This window comes from Anolis carolinensis, chromosome 3, assembly GCF_035594765.1.
Source record: "Anolis carolinensis isolate JA03-04 chromosome 3, rAnoCar3.1.pri, whole genome shotgun sequence".
NCBI classification, from domain to species: Eukaryota; Metazoa; Chordata; class Lepidosauria; order Squamata; family Dactyloidae; genus Anolis; species Anolis carolinensis.
In genome coordinates this window covers 186,208,848-186,227,267 of record NC_085843.1, presented here as the reverse complement: position 1 = coordinate 186,227,267, position 18,420 = coordinate 186,208,848, and the positions used below count along the sequence as shown (strand labels likewise).

Below are 18,420 nucleotides of genomic sequence, written 5' to 3'. Positions count from 1 at the left end.
GTTTCCACAACAAGCCAAATGTTTCAAGATCCAATTACCACAGGGACAGAAAGTGAGGTGAAATCTTCTGAACAGGGGCACAGACAGACAGCAAAACAAACACCACAGGGGTGTTGACCCTTCCTTATGCTATCCAAATCTAATACTGTACATATATTTGGCTGGCGTTACACTTAAGAAATGTACATACATACAAATTCAACTTAGGAACATATCTACAGAACCTATCTTGTCTATAACTTGGGGATAGCGTAGTATATAAAAGCATGTCCTTCCAAGCATAATTTTGAGGCTGGGAGACAATACACCTCTTTCTTTTTTTTCTACTAAAAATGTCCCCTAAGGGATATCAAGCCATTATGCAATGCAATGCAATGCTATGCTTCAATATCCATTTATCACAGGAACAGAAAGTGAAGTGAAATGCAGTGCAATGGAGCATGAGTGTATTTTAGCCTGGAAAGAACTTTTTTCAACCTGGAACTAAACTGAGAGATACAAAAACATAAAAACTACACACTAGTAAGCACAGAGACCTTCACTGGAAAGGGTAGATATACAGCAGATGTGTGAGCATTGTAGTCCCCCCCCCCCCCCATACACACATCCCAAATAGACATACTTTTTAAAAGCTTTGTTATATGCTACTCTCCTCCAACCCATACTTTGTTTAAGGCTTTCGAAGGATAGAGATCATTGAGACTTGGCTCACTGAGTATCATTATGTGAGAAAGGCCAAAGATCCTCCAAATTGCCATTTCTCGCTTTCTGCAGAAATCACGCTACAGTGTCTATGCTACATTGATGCGGGCCAAGCTGAAGACTGGTTCTGAGGACCTGGCAGCATTGGAGGCTGCCCTGTTTGATGCCGCAAGCAGTGCCGAGGACAACCTCAAAAAATCCCAGTCCAGCCATTCTGTGGACCAGGAGCCAGCAGGCACAGGGCCCCGGATCAAGCGCAACAGTCGTCAAGCTACTGGCAACCTGCAAAAATCCTAGAAGGGCCCGGTGCCTGCAAGGAGAGCAGATGCCCATCCCGTAAACTTGCATGACTTCATCCTCTGTGGACACAGTAGGAGGTCGGAGGGCACCTTCTTGCGGACCAGATCCTGTGTCAGCTTCACCGGCCAGGAAGAGGAGCAGTGTCCGATCGTGCCCGCAGTCCCTGTGTGTGCAGCCTTCCCTGGTCTCATAAGACTCTGGCTCCTGCATGCATTAAGCAAAGACCACACGGGTAACAGAGCAACAGGGCTGCTATTGAGATCACACAGGGGCATAACCGCAGAAAGGATCTTTTAACATTTCTTTCAAAAATTTGAAGGGGGGGGGGGTGTCTGGCTGCTCTACACTGCACCCTTTCCTTGCCAGTTTCTTACAGTTCTTGTGATACAACGTTTTAAATTTTTTAGTACCTGATAAAAGTTGCATCACATTGAGTTAGGGATAATCCTGCTGCTACTAAAACGACAGACACTTCCTACACTTTGTCAGCAGTTTTGCCTAGTTTGGGGGAGAGGGTCCCATCCCTCCTGCAGACACAATGCTTGCACTGGCTGCCTACAGGAGAACCAGCACCTCCTGCATGGATGCCCACTTCCTTCACCACCAGCAACAGTCCTGGACTGGCTCAATTATTTTTCCACCAGCATGTGCGGGACCTAGCTTCACCCTGATCCTCATTCAGCACTTACAGAATCGGCCAGGGTTTGCAATGCAGCCAGCGTTAACAGGGTTTTAAAAAGGGATAGTGGATGCCGCCAAGCTGGCAGCCTGCCAAAGCCATAGCAGGGTGGCCCATGAGCACACCTCCCTGTTGAATCCCTCTCCCTCCTCCCCATACAGATCACTGTGGATGATGGGTCTTGCTGGCCCCACTAGAACCTGGCTTTCATATGACTCTTACAAATTGCACGGATCAGAATAGATGAGCCAAGCGGCATTGCTCTCGGAAGACCTAGCTAGAGAGAAAGTAGAGACATTTTCCAGCCTGGGGATTATGGGTGTGTAGTTGTGGGTGGGGATGGGTTCCGAAACTGCCAGGAGCACTTCCACTCCCCAGACCTTTGCCTACAAAAGAAAGAAGGAAAGCTGGTGCCCTTACAGCCCCTGTACAGACAGCCTGCTCTCTTAACTTTGAATTTCAAAGGGCTTCAAGGCTACATCTCCAATACTTGATAACAACTGCATGTATGCAGTGGAAAAAGAAAGCCCTAGACCATGGCATAGAGGGAGCCAGATAAAGAAATGGAGCCTGCACACATGGAAGGCCTGAGGTTACCTCTACGGTTGGTGTATTTGTGGCAGTGAGTGGGAGGGGAATGCCCACCCACTAGTGGAAGGGGCTGGTTGTTTCCAGCACTGACTCTCTGAATGTGTCAATTTTTTATTCTATTCTTGAATTGACTGTAAAAACAAACCCTAAAGAGCTCTGTACAGTTTCTTCCTTCATTTACTGCAGTAAAACCTATACAAGCACCTAGAGTAACTGGTTCTCCTTGAAATCCTTCCTGCACAGCTGAAAGGGTAAGAGTGGTTTCCAGAGATCGTAAGCCAAAATCAGTTAGTGAATTTCAGTTCCTACACAACTAGCTCTTGAATCAACTACAGTATAGAAACACATAGAGTAATTTTTCTCAGTTATAATGTACATAGCACTTAGGTGAGATTAATTGCATTGGCTTTTTTAGTTTCTCAATAACAGTGTTGACTCATGTTCAGCATATTGTCTACTAATACTACTTGATACCTTTCAAGTGCCCAGTTTTCAAGCCAGGTGTCTCCATTCTGTATCTGTGGGTTTCATTTTTATTGCCTAAATGTAACACAGTACATTTCTCCCTGTTGAAATTTGTCCCAGTTCTTTTTACAATCATTTTGGAATCTAATCCTGTCCTATGGGGTAGTAGCTATCCCCCCACACAAAATTCAGTAATCATGCCTCCTATTTCATTGTCCAAGTCATTGATAAAAATGTTGAGTAGCACTGGGCTAAAGTCTAAAACATGCGTCCTCAAGCCATGCCCCTTTTTTCCAAGCCCCACAACAGAGCAACCAGCACATACAAATTTGAATCATTTATTCATCACAGAACTGAGCATTTTCTGAGTGAAGAAATTTTAGCTTAAAATTCCTGATAATATGCCAACTCAGATTCAGAACTGAAAATCATTATTCCCTCAGAATATGAGCAATTTATGCAAGGACTGTCATCAGCTTTCTTCCCCACTGAGGAATTTCATATCACTAGGATTGCTATTTACATAGCATGTTATCAATGACATACTCTGCAATAAGATGTGGCTTTCTGAATAGGGAATGCAATTACAAGCTACTATTTGGAACAAGACATCAGCAACTCCATTTGCAGAAGGTGCCTACTGATATCATTAGCATTCTCAGAATGTGCCATTTGTCACTCAACAAGTGTTAAAATGGTTAAGGAAATGGCCAAAACAACTGCCCTAACTATAAAACTGAAGGGATTACTCAAACCCCAAATGGCCATCATATGAATAAGCAATTGCATGGGATGGTGTAGCAGTGGGGGCTTGGACCCTGTGGGATCCCTTCCAACTCAACTTCCAACTTGCTATGCGTCGCTCTTCGTAGGAATGAAGTTAAGGAATTCAACCTGCTAAGACAACCTACCTTTGGTTCAATTTTGGAGATTCTGCTCAGAAAAAAGGCTTGATTCCATTAGTTTCCAAAAAAGAGGCACCAGAATGTAGAAGGCTTGCAAAGGCACTGTGTGGGTAAGACTTGCAGGAGCCTGGCAGCTTGCACAGAAGTAGTTTCTATTGCCTGGCAGGTCACAACCATTACAGACGAAGAGGGGAGAAAACAGGATGAAGACTCCAGATAATATTCCTGAAACTCAGCTTGACTTAAACAAGATTGAAAGTTGAGTGTTTTCCCCCCACAATGGGCCAGGCCTAATGAGGCCAGCAGACAAGCTGAACTCTCTTTTATAGACCAACCATTAAAATCAGAGCTGATCAACATTGTGCAGCATTCCCAGTGATCGTTGCTGGAACCTGGAATTGGGGAGCACCTCCCCATACAGTCAGTCAGGTTCTGGGCCTCCAAACATCAGTGCACTTGCTCCTCCTGGTTGTGAAGTGAGAGCGATGGTGGGTCCAATAAAGGTGCTGATGACCGTTTCCCAGGTGGGGGCATTGACTCCTCTTCCACCGACTGACTCCCATAACCACTGTCTTCCTTCAGCTCTGAGGCAGACAGACAGCAATAATCAGCAAGGCACACCAGTCAGACCCATCCCAGTCACCAGGAAACTCCCTCAGATACCACCTCTTTACCTGTACTTTGGACTTTGGGAAAAGACTCTGGTCTACGTAGTAACTTCACTCCCTCTGTCAGTCCCATTGTGTCAAGGGCCTCCAACAAACCCTTAAGGCTGCCACCAGCAAGCTGGAGAGAGAGAGAGAGAGAGAGAGAGAGAGAGAGAGAGAGAGAGAGAGAGAGAGAGAAACAGACCTATGATCAGAAATTAACCTCCAGAATGAAACGAGAGCACAAAAACAGACACAGAGGGGGGGAGGGGTGTCACAGACCTCATAGCTGAGTAGGAGTCTCCGGGATGGGGAAGGCGTGTCTCTGTAAGTCTCCACCAGACTGCAGAGACCCAACCTCTTAGCCAGTTCTACCCAGTCTGCTCCGTGGCAGTCCCGGTTCAGGAGCTGCTCCAGGCATTGGAAGGTATCACTGTTCAGAGACAGGATGCTCCCTGAGACAAGAGAAAGACGGAGGAAAGCATGAGAAATATCACTAATCTGTAGTTAAGAAACAGCACCAGTTTTAGCCCTCATGTCTCAGCTGTGTCCAGAAAAGCATACAAATTGGCATCCTACACTCTCCATAAGCAGAAACAAATGGGTGCATAACTATTCTATGTCCAAACTAAATCTTATGCATACTGATCTCATTGGGCTTCTAACAGAACTGAAAAGGTTTCAGTGCGCCCCTAACAACAAAATGCATAAGTTCACAAACCTTGCCTAGAAACAGGAGGAGCTGCAGACTGCTCCCTTTCAGGTTCCTCCAGTGAAGCCAGAAGCAGTATCTCCCGCACCTGTAATGAAATAAGGTTGAACAAGCCCCTGAGGGTGATGTCAGCTAGAAGGAACCTTGCCTGCAGTAAGTGAGGCATCATTTGACTCAATGTGATAATAAAATATGGTGGCAATTGACCTCTTAAGGCAGTGGTTCTCATCCTGTGGGTCCCCAGGTGTTTTGACCTACAACTCCCTGAAATCCCAGCCAGTTAACCAGCTGTTAGGATTTCTAGGATTTAAAAGGCCAAAATATCTGGGGACTCACAGGTTGAGAACCACTGTCTTAAGGGCTACCAGAAGGTAGAACAGAAGTAGATGGTGGCCAGAACTGCCATAGAATTATTTGTAGTAAGGACTATGTTAGATTACCACAAAGCTCTTTGTACTCCACCATTCTGTTTACATTATGACCAATCGAGTGGCTAGGGGAAGCCTCCAAGTTTCAGGTCTTAACATTCTCACAGAAGTTCTCTAGAACAAAATTATCCACACCACAACAAAATATGATCCCACTGCTACATCATTCCCACTTAACCCATTTATCCCTTCCCATCCATGTTACCTACTTTCTGGCTAGTTGTCAAGTCCAATGGGATGTGACCTCGTCGCTGCCTTTTCTTGCATGGAGTTGGTTCTTTGTGATCTCCTATGAGGCCTACATCTCGCTCAATGAATTGACTGGAAAATTCATCTTCCAGCTCCATGACCCAATCCTCCTCTAATTCTGTATCACTGCTTGAGTTAGAGGAGGTAGCTGTCATAGGTTCATCGTTCTCAAAATGAATGTCAGCCCCTGGAGAAAGAGATGCAGAGTTAAAAACAAGTGTTTCTTTTGAGTAGAGACAAGACAATATCAACAATGTGCTTATTATCACAAGCAGTTCGACCTATGTCTGACAGCAGCAAAAGCCTAAGGGAACCAAGGTGCAAGGTTGATCACTTTGTACACAAAACTTTGGAGTCTCACTGCAATTGCCTCTTGTTTGCCACCATTGTATGGCCCACCTTCCTCTTTCAAACTCTGGAGTATTTGTAGTTTTACTTTCATTTTAAATGCACTGAATTTTTTTCAACCAAATGGGCATAATGTAAATTCCTCTTGAAAATTCTGGTTTGAGTACAATTTGTATTGAAAGATTTCCCAAGACTTCCTTGGGTATCCGGCAAAACCTTCAAATCTCCTAACAAAAATTTTTAGATAACTTTTTGGGAAACAAAGACTGAGCAAAAAGAGAAATCAATATGGCAAGTGAATGCATGTGGGGAAAATATCCAAGTTCATAATATACCCTGCAGGAGTTAAAATAATGCAAAGTTTCAAACTCCAAAAAGTTTCGTATTGCTTTTAAAGAACAAGTCAATACTTCGGTAGGAGACTGCCAACTAATGTAGGCTGTATGAAGAAACAACTGGCAAAACCATCTCTGCACATTTCTTGCCTGAGGAAACCCTATGAAATTCATGGGCTTATCGCCAAACAACAGGCAACCAGAAACCACTTATTCATAAGAATATAAGGAAGTAAACAGTTACATCCCCTCCCTCCCATTCCCTTGGAATTAATCCACCTCTCCAAGGAGGAACCCTTGCATCAAAACTAGGAAACACTGGCACCTTACATTACCTGCTTTGATCAGCATTTTAGTAAGGATTGGAGAGCCCATTCCTGCTGCCAAGTGAAGAGGCGTATTCCCAGCAGAAGTCTGTGCATTCACATCAGCTCCCAACTAAAGAGAAAAGACAAAATATGAATGGTATTCAAGAGGCTCAAAAAATAAAACCCATACCTGCAGAAGACTAAAAAGCCAAAACTCCACATAGCTATCAGGACGTAGAATCCAAAACATAGAAAAGCCAGGTTTCATTCTGACCAGAGATCAACTTGCAAATCCGTAACTGAAGAAGAGGAACTGACCTGGATGCACCCCTTTCTACTTACAAACACAACTCATCATCCAATCCATACGTATGCACGCTTAAGCCCCATGCTTAAAGCTATCCTTGTGTCTTTGTGCTCCATTCAAAAACCTCCCATTCCAGGCAACTGTCAAGCCCCAAGAGTAGCTTCTGGTACTCCAATGGAAGGTGCACAGAACCAATACAGCTCACTTCCTACCCTCTCCAAGATGAGATCAGCAGCTTGTCCGTGGTCTGAATCTCCCTTCCCCCCCCCCCCCCCACTTCCCCAGTAAGTGAAAGTAGCAGGGACTGCTCCCAAGGACAGACAGTGGCCAGACAGGGGAGGACATAAAACTTCATGCAGCAGCTCAGCCACAAGGAGAATATTTTGGGATAGAAGGCGAGGAAAGTATGTCTTTCCACTCAAGAATAAACTAACTCAACTCATCCTGCTTCATTCACAAATGAGTTACCATGATCCCTTTTCACCACTGGAAGCTCACTTGTTCATGGGTCTACAAATCCCCGGGACATGTTCAACTACGGCTTGTAGGCTGTAGAAACAGAGTTTCCTTCAATTCTCCCCACCAATACCCAAAACAATCTCACCCTCACATACCTTCTTTATCAGGCAAGTGGCTAGGTTCAGGTTCTCCATCTCCACAGCGAGATGCAAGGGTGTCCGGCCACTCTGCCTCTCAGCTGCATTCACATCTGCTCCCTTCTCAACGAGCAGCTCAAGGCAGGTCAGCCTCTTGCATTTTACAGCAAGATGAACAGGAAAAAGCCCTGAGGGGACAAGTATTGGCAATTACCCCTTCCATCCTGTACAATGGAGATGCAGCAAAAGTGAAGGACATAAAGAGCTCTCTAAGCACTCCTGCAGCATCCAGTCTCACTCCAAGAGGCTGGGAATAAAAGACTTCCTTGTTACTCTCCTATCACCTACCAAGGTAGTTTGGTGTCTCAAGTAGGTGGAGTGTATGAGGCCCCAAGTGACATAGAAGGGTTCTCAGCATCTCTTCCTCTCCCAGTTGAAGGGCAAGGTGAATTATCGAATTGCCATAGCGATCCAGCAGAGTGGGATCTGCACCAGCCTGGAGCAAGAAACCAGCCACCCTGGGCTGACGTGTGATCACGGCCAAATGCAGAGGTGTCTAAGGACAGAGAGAGAGAAAAAAAGAATGAGCCACACAATCAAAAAGATGCCATACCAGACAAGCACTCCCCTAGAGCTACAGGTGGCCCAGATGCCGCCGCCGCCACCATCCAAGTAATGGGGTATAAGAAGACAAAGCATAATGTTCTGTCTCTGCAAGTTGTATTCACAATGAAGCTATGCACCCAATAGGCTACGTCAGTCCTCAGTCTTAATGGATTATCTAACGAAGGGCTCACATGAAAGCAGCCATGAAGCAATTCATAAAGGAACTCATGGTGAGGCTGTGCTTTAACACCATGGCACAGCAAAAAAAAAAATCACTTTTAGCATATGCCCATGGCAAATCTGGGTAAGACAACCCTGAGATCCCAAAGTACACATAGAAAGGGGTGGGTGCAGTGGAGACAGTGCTGGAGACTGGGAGGAGGGCTGAAAGGTGTCCTTGGACACCATCTGTTATACCTGCTGCAAATGATTGGCAATGTTGATGATCTGTTGATTGGGGATACTGACTGCCACTTGAACCAGTTGTGCAATCACAGCTGTCTGCTCATGGATAACTGCCAGATGCAAAGGCCTAAAGGAAAAGAATAAGATTTCAATGCAAAGCTCATTGTTACCCTAATCAGTTTCAGAAACCAACAGCCCCCACCAAGCAAAAGGGCTAAGCCCAATCACCATTCTAGTTGGAGCATGCCATCTTGCAGGAGGAAAATCCAAGCTTTCTTAATATTTGGAAAGTTTACATTTAAAGAATAAGAATCTGTTAAGCAGTGAATACTGCTATGCAAATGAACAACTTGATTGTTAAAAAGAGGAACACAAGATAAAAGATTCAAAACAATTAGGTGTCCCTTTGAGTCAGGGGTCCCCAAACAAAGGCTTGCAGGCTGTATGCAGCCTTCCAAAGTCATTTACCTGGCCCCCACCCTAAACTCTAGACTTAGGGTCACCCTAAGTCTGAAACAACTTGAAGGCACACAACAACAACAATCTAATTAACTTGACTCTCTCATCAGCCTAAACCAGGCCCACACTTCCCAATGAAATACTGATAAGTTTATGTTGGTGACAATTGTTTTAAATATTGTATTGTTTTTTCATGATTTTTTGCACTACAAATAAGATATGTGCGGTGTGCATAGGAATTTGTTCATGTTTTTTTCAAACTACATTCCATCTGTCCCCAACAGTCTGAGGGACTGTGAACCTGCCCTTGGCTTAAAAAATTTGAGGACCCCAGCTTTGAGGTAAATCTAAACTGGAACACTGTCAGCCAAGCTCTTTCGACTACAATTATCATCATCATCATCATCATCATCATCATCAATTTACTTATTTTTATTTATTTTTTATATTAACTTTATTTATACCCCTCGCCCTTCTCCCCGTGTGGATTCAAGGTGACTAACAATCCCACACTTTAATCCAATCTTCAGTTGGCAGCCCTGCTGTTTTAAGATTGTATTCAAACAGCTGACAAATTCAGAAACATTTCTATATGCCCAGAATGCAAAAAAGGCTTTAGAAAGTAGGCATGTTTAAAAATAAAATAAAAAAACAAGGATGGAGGAAAGGTGAAAAAGGTGACTCAGCCTACTTTCACTCTGCAGACCCTCCATTTCAGCAGAGAGCTGAGAACAAACTGGGAAGTATTCCCTGCACACAGAGTGTGTCAAGGGAAATCTCTCTACCTAGCATCAGAAATATCCAAGGAAACAAGTTGCAGGATATTCTCCCCTCAGAGTCCTTCAGACCTGTTCTTTCCAGAACACACTCACGTGTCTCCATTCTCATCCTGAGATGCTGCAAGGTGTCTCTGCACAGCCAAGAGCATACGTGGATCAGCAGTGACGGCGTAGTCCAGAAGGGCCCGAGCGCTGCGTCGAGCCAGCATCAGCATCCATGAGCTGCACTCCTGAGCTAAAAACCATTAATACAATCCTGATCAATCATAATTTTTTGCCTTTACCTCCAAGTCATTATGAATAAACCACTCCAACACTATTCTATCTGGTCAAACCTGACTCCAACTGGAGAAGGGCCATGGCAAAGTACAAGGGGCCCTTGGGGTTTCCTGAGAAAAAGATACTGTACTGCATGAAGGGAGGCTGTTCTTTGTCTGAGACTTTGGAAAGCGACTCCCTGCTCTCTTTCTCCCAGCAAGGAAACATTTGATTCAAGGTCTTTTGAATTTAAATCATGTGCAAAATTGTATGCTGCATTTTTAATATTTTATCGAAACTATATATTTTTTTTTAAATTGAGGGTTTTAAACTTTTTAATCATATTGTAATATTTACTTCTTTAAGTTTTTGTAAATTAATATTTTTGCTGTTTATGTTTTTTTTTAAAATATGGTAAGCTACTTTGAATTCCATTTTGGGGAAAAGTTGAAGATAAATTCAATAAATAAATAACAAATAACCATTGCCAACCTAGGCAATGTTCGCATAGGCTGAAGTGGGGCTATGAATTACTGTATTTACTCGAATCTAACACTCACCTTTTTTGGCTAAATTACCTTACCAAAATTAGGGTCGCATAGATTTGCATAATAGGGTAATCTTAGAATGGAGTCAAAGCAATAGGAGAAACTGCCTCAAGAACACCTGGGGCTTCTATTTGAGGAATGTCATCCGTAATTTAATTGTCATGGCTCAATGTTATACAATGCTGGTATTTGTAGTTTGATGAGGCATCCGCACTCTAGCAGAGAAGGTTCAAGGTCTTGTAAAACTACAGCCCCCATGACTCCATAGCATTGAACCAAGGCAGTTAAAGTGCATTCATTCTAAAGCACAGATGCACCCCAAGCTTTTCCTTTCCATTGCTGAAAGCTTTGGTGCTCCAAACACTTTGGTTTTTAAAGAAGGAATACTAAGCATGCAGCAACTGTAATGGCCATATTACAAAGAGTGCTCTTTTCCCCGCTGCGCATTACATTCACCAGCAAATACTTTTTTTGGCTACAGGGTTTTGAAAATTAAGATAAGCATTAGATTTAATGGCACATTAGATTCCAATAAATATTGGTATATTTCCTGCAGAACCAGAGCAGAGCAACTATAATTAACCTGATGCCACTGATCCTGTTCTAAACACTCTTTCGCTGAAAGTTGTAGAAGTAAACAGAACTATTGTATTTAGATTGCTCTTATATCTAAGTTCAACCAAAAATCCATACAAAATTAAAAGAGTAAACACTTTTATGAACTGATTTTAACAGTTTTTCAAATTTTACAGTAAATGCAATGTAAATTTATTGTGCTTGGAATCCACCTTAGGGCATGCTCCAGGATAAAGGAGGTATATAAATTAAATAATAAATATGGATGCTGCCTGGGATAAAGGAGACATCTAAAATAAATAAATAAATAAATAAACATGGGTGCTGCTCTGGGATAAAGGAGGCATATAAATTAAATACAAATAAATATGAGTGCTGGCTTGATTCCTGAAATCACATGGATTTACATCACATGATTTTCCAGTCAGAAAAGGTAAGGAGATAATGTCTTATTGTAATGACTGCCCTATATGTATTCACATAATACTGGATAATACTACATTTTGGGGTTGGAGACATCATGCAATCGCATGGAGCTCTCAACGACACAAACTAGCTCCTAGATGCCTCTCAACCCAGACAATTGGTTGCATAACCTTTCCTATCCATACCATGCTGTAGAAGTTCAAGGCAATCCTTTTCCTCTGTGAAGGCCTGTTTCCCATCCTCTGAGAGCTGATGGTCCCCATCTTCCACTGGGACAGCTTGAGGCATCTGAATGCCTCTCCCTCCTTGATAACTGCCCACAGGGTGGGTGCCAGATAAGTAGATGTTGCTATTATAGGGGCTGTATCCCGCAGAATGCCAGGGATTTCCACCTGAAGCAGACACAGAAGAAACAATGCAGTCACAAAGATGGGTATGCTGAAAAAGATAGCTCTCCCTGCAAAATTGTACCTTGATGTGGTTGCAAAATAAATCATTCTTAATAAGAGCACTGTGGCATGGGAAACACCATTCAATTTATGTCATAAAGCCCACATACCTAACGCTTGTATCAATCAATTTATTTCAGACCAGTTTTTAACACGGATTTTTCTGTTCAAAGAAATAGTTTCTCCCTACCCCCAGACCCTATCTCACTTAGGCCCCATCTGAATTCAGAAATTGGATTATATGGCAGTGTAGATCCAGCCTTATAAGCAGCAAATCATCAAGCATTGTTATATTATCAGAGTACCCTTGCAGCACAAAAAGGAGCACCATCTTCACTGGAATTGTTTGCAAGGAAAATTACATGTGAACATTAGATTCATTAGATTAACAAGTAGCTCAATTTACATATGCTATCAACACTGCATTTCAAAACGTGGATGGCCCACAGTTTGTCCAGCGAATGTAGCAACTGCATCCTGGTTATAATTTCCCCCAAAACAAAAGGAATAGGAGGTTCTTTACTGGGCACCGTTTACGACAAAGGGGAAAAAACACATATTTTTCAGAGTAAAAATTAAAATTGTGTAGGGATCAACGGATGATAAAATATCCATAATGAATCAATAGACGATCAGGTGCTTTGAAAGTGATCATGTCAGCTGAAACCTATAGGAACAGTTTAGTGGATTGTGTGGATGCTGACATTAAAGGCTGACCTATAGGTCTAAAAATCTGCAAGATAATCAATAGAGGTGTGCATTTTTTTCTTTTGCCTCATGATTTGGATCAAATTTGTTGTACTTACAAGGCAATATCTGATATGTGGGTGTGGCCTGTGCCAAAAATTTAAGAATTTACCCCATACTTTTTCATTTTAGTTTTGTAAATCTCAGAAGGCTTCCAAAGTCAGTTTCCCCAAATCCCTAAATGGATGGCCCCCTACTATAGGTGAAGCATGTTAATTAGTTTAGAGGCTGGATGACGATCTGTCAATAGAGAGTTTTGATGGTGCCCTTCTGCCTGGAAGGTGGTTAGACCAGATGGTTCTTGCGGGTCCCCTGCAACTCTAGGATTCTATGAAGATGTCGAATTCATTAATATTGGTTTCTATTGGTTAATAGAGACATTCAATGAGATAGCTGTTGTGGCGTTTTTAAAAAATTGTTTTTGTCAAAACTTCTTTAAAAATCCCTAAAATCAGTAGATGTATGAATATTTCTGAAAGTTAGGGGGAATGATCCCCTGTTACTTCCTGTCATAGTATAGAAAATTCAAGGAGATAGCTCTTCTAGTTTTTTTTTTAAAAAAATGTTGTTTATAAAAACTGAAAATTCCACAAAAATCCATGGATAAGTGAAACATTCTGAAATTTGGTGGGCTAACAGTGATAAATGTGTTCTACCACTGTAGCATGTTTCACCCCAACAGTTTTAAAAATGTAATGATTGAATCTTTCACTACTAACATGGCTTTAACTTCAGTTCATTTTCTTCCTTAATGCTAAACTGCAACTAAATGATGACAAGAAGAAATTGGGACCTGATTTTGCAAGTTTAAAGTATACATCAGGTTTTCTAATAGATACCGACAAACAGCTTAAAACAACAATAGTTAAAAGTGCCAACAAAGATATGACTGAACTACTGGAGCAGATACAAACTTATCTTCAGACTAAGGAAAAAGAAAACACAGGAGAAAAGATATTTAAATCTTCAAGCTTTGTTAAAAAAATATAAAGCCAAAACAAAATGTAAAAAAAATCCATTAAGTTGGGAAAAACCTAAATAGACAATTTCCTAGTTAAATGATAGCCTGATGTACAAGAAGAATATTAAGAATGGAATGACTAAACTGAGAATTCTGTCAATACCAAAAATAAAAATAAAAACTTTTTATAGAGGGGATGAATTGTTGAAATAAGAATATTGAGAATGAAAAGTCAAAGACAGTAAAATATTACATAGAAACAAATTGTTGAAATACAGTAACAAGACCAGATAAAATGAAATCAATTTAAATTTTGAAAATGTAACATACATTAATTACTAAAAGAAACTGGGAACTGAAGAGGCCTCTAAGCTAGTGTTTTTATTCAAAGTGTTTAAAGCTTAATTTCTTTTTGCCTGTGCTTCTATGAAAAGTGCTTTCACATTTTTGCATTACTATTTATTCAGATTTAATTATAAGCAAGAAGTACGACTAATGCTGAACATTAAGTTATTCTTATTTTCATCTATCTCTGAAAGTACTTCACATATTGTATTATGTTTGGCCTCTATTCAGACTTAATTGGAACAATAAGCAATACAAATGGGGTTTTATTGAAAGATGTAAAACATATCAAAGCCTAATAACCTTGAAGTGTTAATATTAGAAAGTGTTAAAGCATGGTTGATTAAGCTTTCTAAGACATAAAATAAACTTTCACAGTATTACTGTATTTCTTCAGTTCTAAAACACACATTTTCCCTAGATAAATATCTCTAAAAATGAAGTGTGACTTAGAGGTATATCTTATGCATTTTAGTGGTGGTGACGGTGGTACTGAAATTAGTGTGTCTTACACTCGATGGTATCTTAGAGTCAAAGAAATACAGTACTATAATAACCAAGATTCAATGTTTTTCATTAAAATATTAATGCAAATATTAATGCACATTTTAAATAACACCCCCCACCCCAATTCTGGTTATGTGCACTTTGCCTTCCAGCACATAAGCACATTTCTTGCACTAAGTGCTAAAATTTCTTCTGTTTTTATTTCTTCATCTGATCAGATGATAGCCAAACACTAAAACTGGATCTACACTGCCCTAAAATCCAGTTTCAGAATATGGATGAACTGCATTGATCTGGATTATAGGGCAGTATAAACTGATATAATACAGTTACTCCACATTCTGAAACTAGATTATAGGGTTGTGTAGATCCAGCCTGCCTTCCTTTCCACTCATCTCACCACATTGGTCCTGCCCAACGGATGTGGGATAGTACCAGGGGAACTTCCTTATGATAGGAAACTTGGGAAATCCCATATACAGGGGAATTTCCCAACTGTTGGGCATTATATTAACAAACTGGTAGCCTATATATAGGAATATATGACTATATCAGTATAAGTAGCAAAATGCAGTTCAGATTATACATCCACTAGCTTAAATACGAATCGATTTTTTTTCTTTTCAAAACTGTTTTGATCAAACTTACATTAATTGAAGGATTCGTTTCAGAACGGCATCTCTTGCATGATAAAATAAAATGGTTCAAATGAAACAACTGGTTTAATAATGATCAACTACTAATAAACTGTTAAAGTTAAATTAAACAACAGTCACTGTTGTTCAAGTAAGTGAAATGAATAATAATAATAATAATAATAATAATAATAATAATAACCAGAGATATTATGCTACTAGCAAAAAATAGCAAATGCTGGAACAGCTATGGAAGAAAGTCAAGGAAAAAAAATAAAGGCAGGGATTCAATTGAACATTAAGTAAACAATAATAACAGATGCTTTATATACCTAGTCGAAGTATGGGGCATCTTTATTTCAGCATTTTCATCATCAACTTTAATGAAAATGTTGAAATAAAGATGTTCCATACTTTGGCTCAGAATACAGATTGCATTCAAAAAATCAGAAGACTAGAACTTGGAAGGGCAGCTATGAAGGAACTAGACTTGAACCTAAAGTGCACAGGTATATTGTTAATCTTAAAGTTAGGATTGTCCACTCATTGTGTTTCCAAATTCTATGTATGGTTGTGAAAGCTGGACATTGGTAGGAAGAGAATCAACTCAATGGAGTGCTGGAGGAAAGATATGCAGATACCCTGGACTGCCAAAAGACAAATGAATACGTCTGAGAGCCAATCAAATCAAAACTCTCCCCAAAATGCCAAGGAGATTAAAGCTGAGGCCACTGTACTTCGAACCAATCATGAGAAGACATAAAAGATGACAATGTCTGCAAAGCAAAAAGTAGTAGAAAAAGAGGAAGACCATATATAGACTAAGACCCCTGTATCCACCATGATAGGTTCTGTAGAAACAGGTAATCAGAGATAATCCTACTGAAATGAATAACTTTTGCCAAGAGTTACCACAGAGGATCTACCATGGAGAGTATGGGGGATGTAATGTAGATTGAAATCAAGGAAACCATAGCCCAAAGTGTTTAAGACCTGAGTGGGGTCTCAGTAACAGTGGGACTTGAAGGAATCTCATTCACAGAATCACCACGAAGCTGACTTGACAGCAGGTAATAACAGCAATTATTGGAAGCAACTATAAAATGAGAAAATCGATATTTTTTCCAAGGCCAAGTGGCATTCATCCAAAAGTTCAAGCAGCAGCAGGGCATCCATCCAAGTGGCAGCACTCAAAGTTTCACTCCCCAGTTACAGCTTTAGGTTACAGCAGTGTTGGCCTTAAAATCAAATCATTCTACAGTTGTACTTCAACAAATCAATACAAGCTATTTAATCTCACTTCACAGAAACCTTTCCTCAGAAATATGCCTCTTCACTGCTTCCCACACACATTTCCACCACTCTATTCACATATATATTTACAGAATCATCACAAGTCATCTCAAATACATTCTCCTTTTGCTATTATGGATTTTGGTATGTCCCATGGTTTTTAGATAACATTTATAGTCTTTTAAAGGGGTGTATATGAGAAGTCCAATACCTTTAAAGACAATTTGTTACCTCCTCAAATTAGTCCCCCTTAAGCATCTACTTAAAATGTGGATAAAGAATGAAAATATCCACCATTTATTCATTCCTGTAAAGAAATGTTCAGGAAGAGGATAATGGGGTGCTGTTAGATAGGTACAGAAAGATATTAGGAATTCAAAGCAGAAAAGCCACTGTAAAGGTAAGGGTGGAAGGCTATAAAATGAACTGCATGAGCTTTCTGAATAACAGATATGTTCTCAATTTGCATTGTCTCAGTTGACAATATTTCATGCTTATATTTCAACAGAAATAAATACATGAAAGACTTGCCTACAACGAATAGCTCTCCCTGTGTAGCTGAGAGAGGTACAAGGGTGCAAAAGAGATAATAAGGAGAGTGAGTTGAAACAGTGAAACTGTTTGGAATTTTGAGTGGCAAGAAAAGATAACTAGATTGGTTTTATTTTACCTGACAGTGGAGTAGGGAAGGAGGAAAGCCAACTGCAGCAAGGGATTGCCTTTGCCTGTTGGGTTGGGTAAGGGTGAAAAGGAGGAAGAAGCTGGAATCTTGAAAGCTTTCATGTGTCTGGAAGGAGTTTCCTCTGCTTGCTTAGATGGGGAGTGAGCAATTGTCTGCTTACTTCACTTGGCAAACCAACTGGAAAGGAGTGGAAGATATGCCTTTTCTTGTTGTGCTCCTTGCACCTATTGCAGAAGGCACAGAAAGTGTTCTCCCTGACATGAGGAAGAGTAGCAGAACACAATCTTACAACCAGTAGTTCTCTGTATGTGCTCCTGTGAAGCGGAACTGTAGTCAAATAGCAAATTGACTCACCCTACAAATCCTCTTTGCTATCAGCAGTTGCTGCTCTTTCTGCTTCCTAGAGCAGCAGTTCTCAAAGTGTACTCCATACTGAGGAGTTCCACGGTTCCCCCTTCCTCCTCCTTCCTCCAAGCTTTCCCTACTTTTTCCTGCTCCTCCCCCTCCTCTGCCTCTCTTGCCACCAAAAGCCTTTTTCCTCACCTTCCTGGGCACCCAGATTCTTTTCCCCACACCTTCTTTGCTTACAAAACTCTATTTTCCTCCCACCGCTCAGGGAATGCTTTCATGTGTTTTTCCTGCATGGCAGATGAACTGGATAGCCACTGGATTTTCTGTTGTTCTTGTATTGTTGTTGTTGTTACAAAGTTTGTCTGGTCATCTGTTGGAGGTACTTTGATTATGTTTTTCCCTGCATGGCAGAAAAAACTTAGACTGGAAGGCCCCTGGGGTCTTCCACTGAAATACTGTTAAATTTATGTTGGTCCAAAAGTTTGCCCATGTCTGATATATATACATTATATATAATATAATATATAAACATTTCTTGGGGCTCCACGAGAAACCTTAAGTTTGAGAACCCCTGCTCTACAACACTGCTACTTAAACTGTAGTTGCCATCCTCGGTTGAAGTCCCTTTACCTCACTGTTGCAGTAATAAAAATGTGGCAACAGTAAAAGATTTCTGAATGCCATCTAGTGACTATGTTAGACATTTACTTATCTGTAGCAACAACACACATTGTTTACTGTGGACTCTACAGAAAATGCTTCAGTTGTACTTCATAAAAAGGAAAATCGGCCTTTTAGCAAGACTTGAAAATGATGCTTTA

General features: G+C 40.9%; 2 protein-coding genes across 5 annotated transcripts in view; one reads left to right on the top strand and one right to left on the bottom strand.

Annotated features, from left to right (window-relative positions):
* Nucleotides 1–2,481, top strand: part of psd (pleckstrin and Sec7 domain containing) — a 128,872-nt gene extending 126,391 nt beyond the window's left edge. For all 3 annotated transcript variants that reach the window (XM_008114227.3, XM_008114224.3, XM_008114225.3), the window contains one exon: nucleotides 775–2,481. In XM_008114227.3, coding sequence (XP_008112434.2) covers nucleotides 775–999 — 225 coding nt within the window. In that variant the 3' untranslated portion in view covers nucleotides 1,000–2,481. The remainder of the gene's footprint in view (nucleotides 1–774) is intronic.
* Nucleotides 2,482–3,059: 578 nt separating this feature from the next.
* Nucleotides 3,060–18,420, bottom strand: part of nfkb2 (nuclear factor kappa B subunit 2) — a 31,883-nt gene continuing 16,522 nt past the window's right edge. For both annotated transcript variants that reach the window (XM_062975896.1, XM_008114223.3), the window contains 11 exons: nucleotides 11,815–12,021; nucleotides 9,915–10,056; nucleotides 8,596–8,710; nucleotides 7,921–8,128; nucleotides 7,591–7,760; nucleotides 6,697–6,799; nucleotides 5,639–5,865; nucleotides 5,011–5,089; nucleotides 4,572–4,744; nucleotides 4,317–4,428; nucleotides 3,060–4,226 (listed from right to left, as the gene is read on the bottom strand). In XM_062975896.1, the coding sequence (XP_062831966.1) occupies nucleotides 4,090–4,226; nucleotides 4,317–4,428; nucleotides 4,572–4,744; nucleotides 5,011–5,089; nucleotides 5,639–5,865; nucleotides 6,697–6,799; nucleotides 7,591–7,760; nucleotides 7,921–8,128; nucleotides 8,596–8,710; nucleotides 9,915–10,056; nucleotides 11,815–12,021 (1,673 nt within the window). In that variant the 3' untranslated portion in view covers nucleotides 3,060–4,089. The remainder of the gene's footprint in view (nucleotides 4,227–4,316; nucleotides 4,429–4,571; nucleotides 4,745–5,010; nucleotides 5,090–5,638; nucleotides 5,866–6,696; nucleotides 6,800–7,590; nucleotides 7,761–7,920; nucleotides 8,129–8,595; nucleotides 8,711–9,914; nucleotides 10,057–11,814; nucleotides 12,022–18,420) is intronic.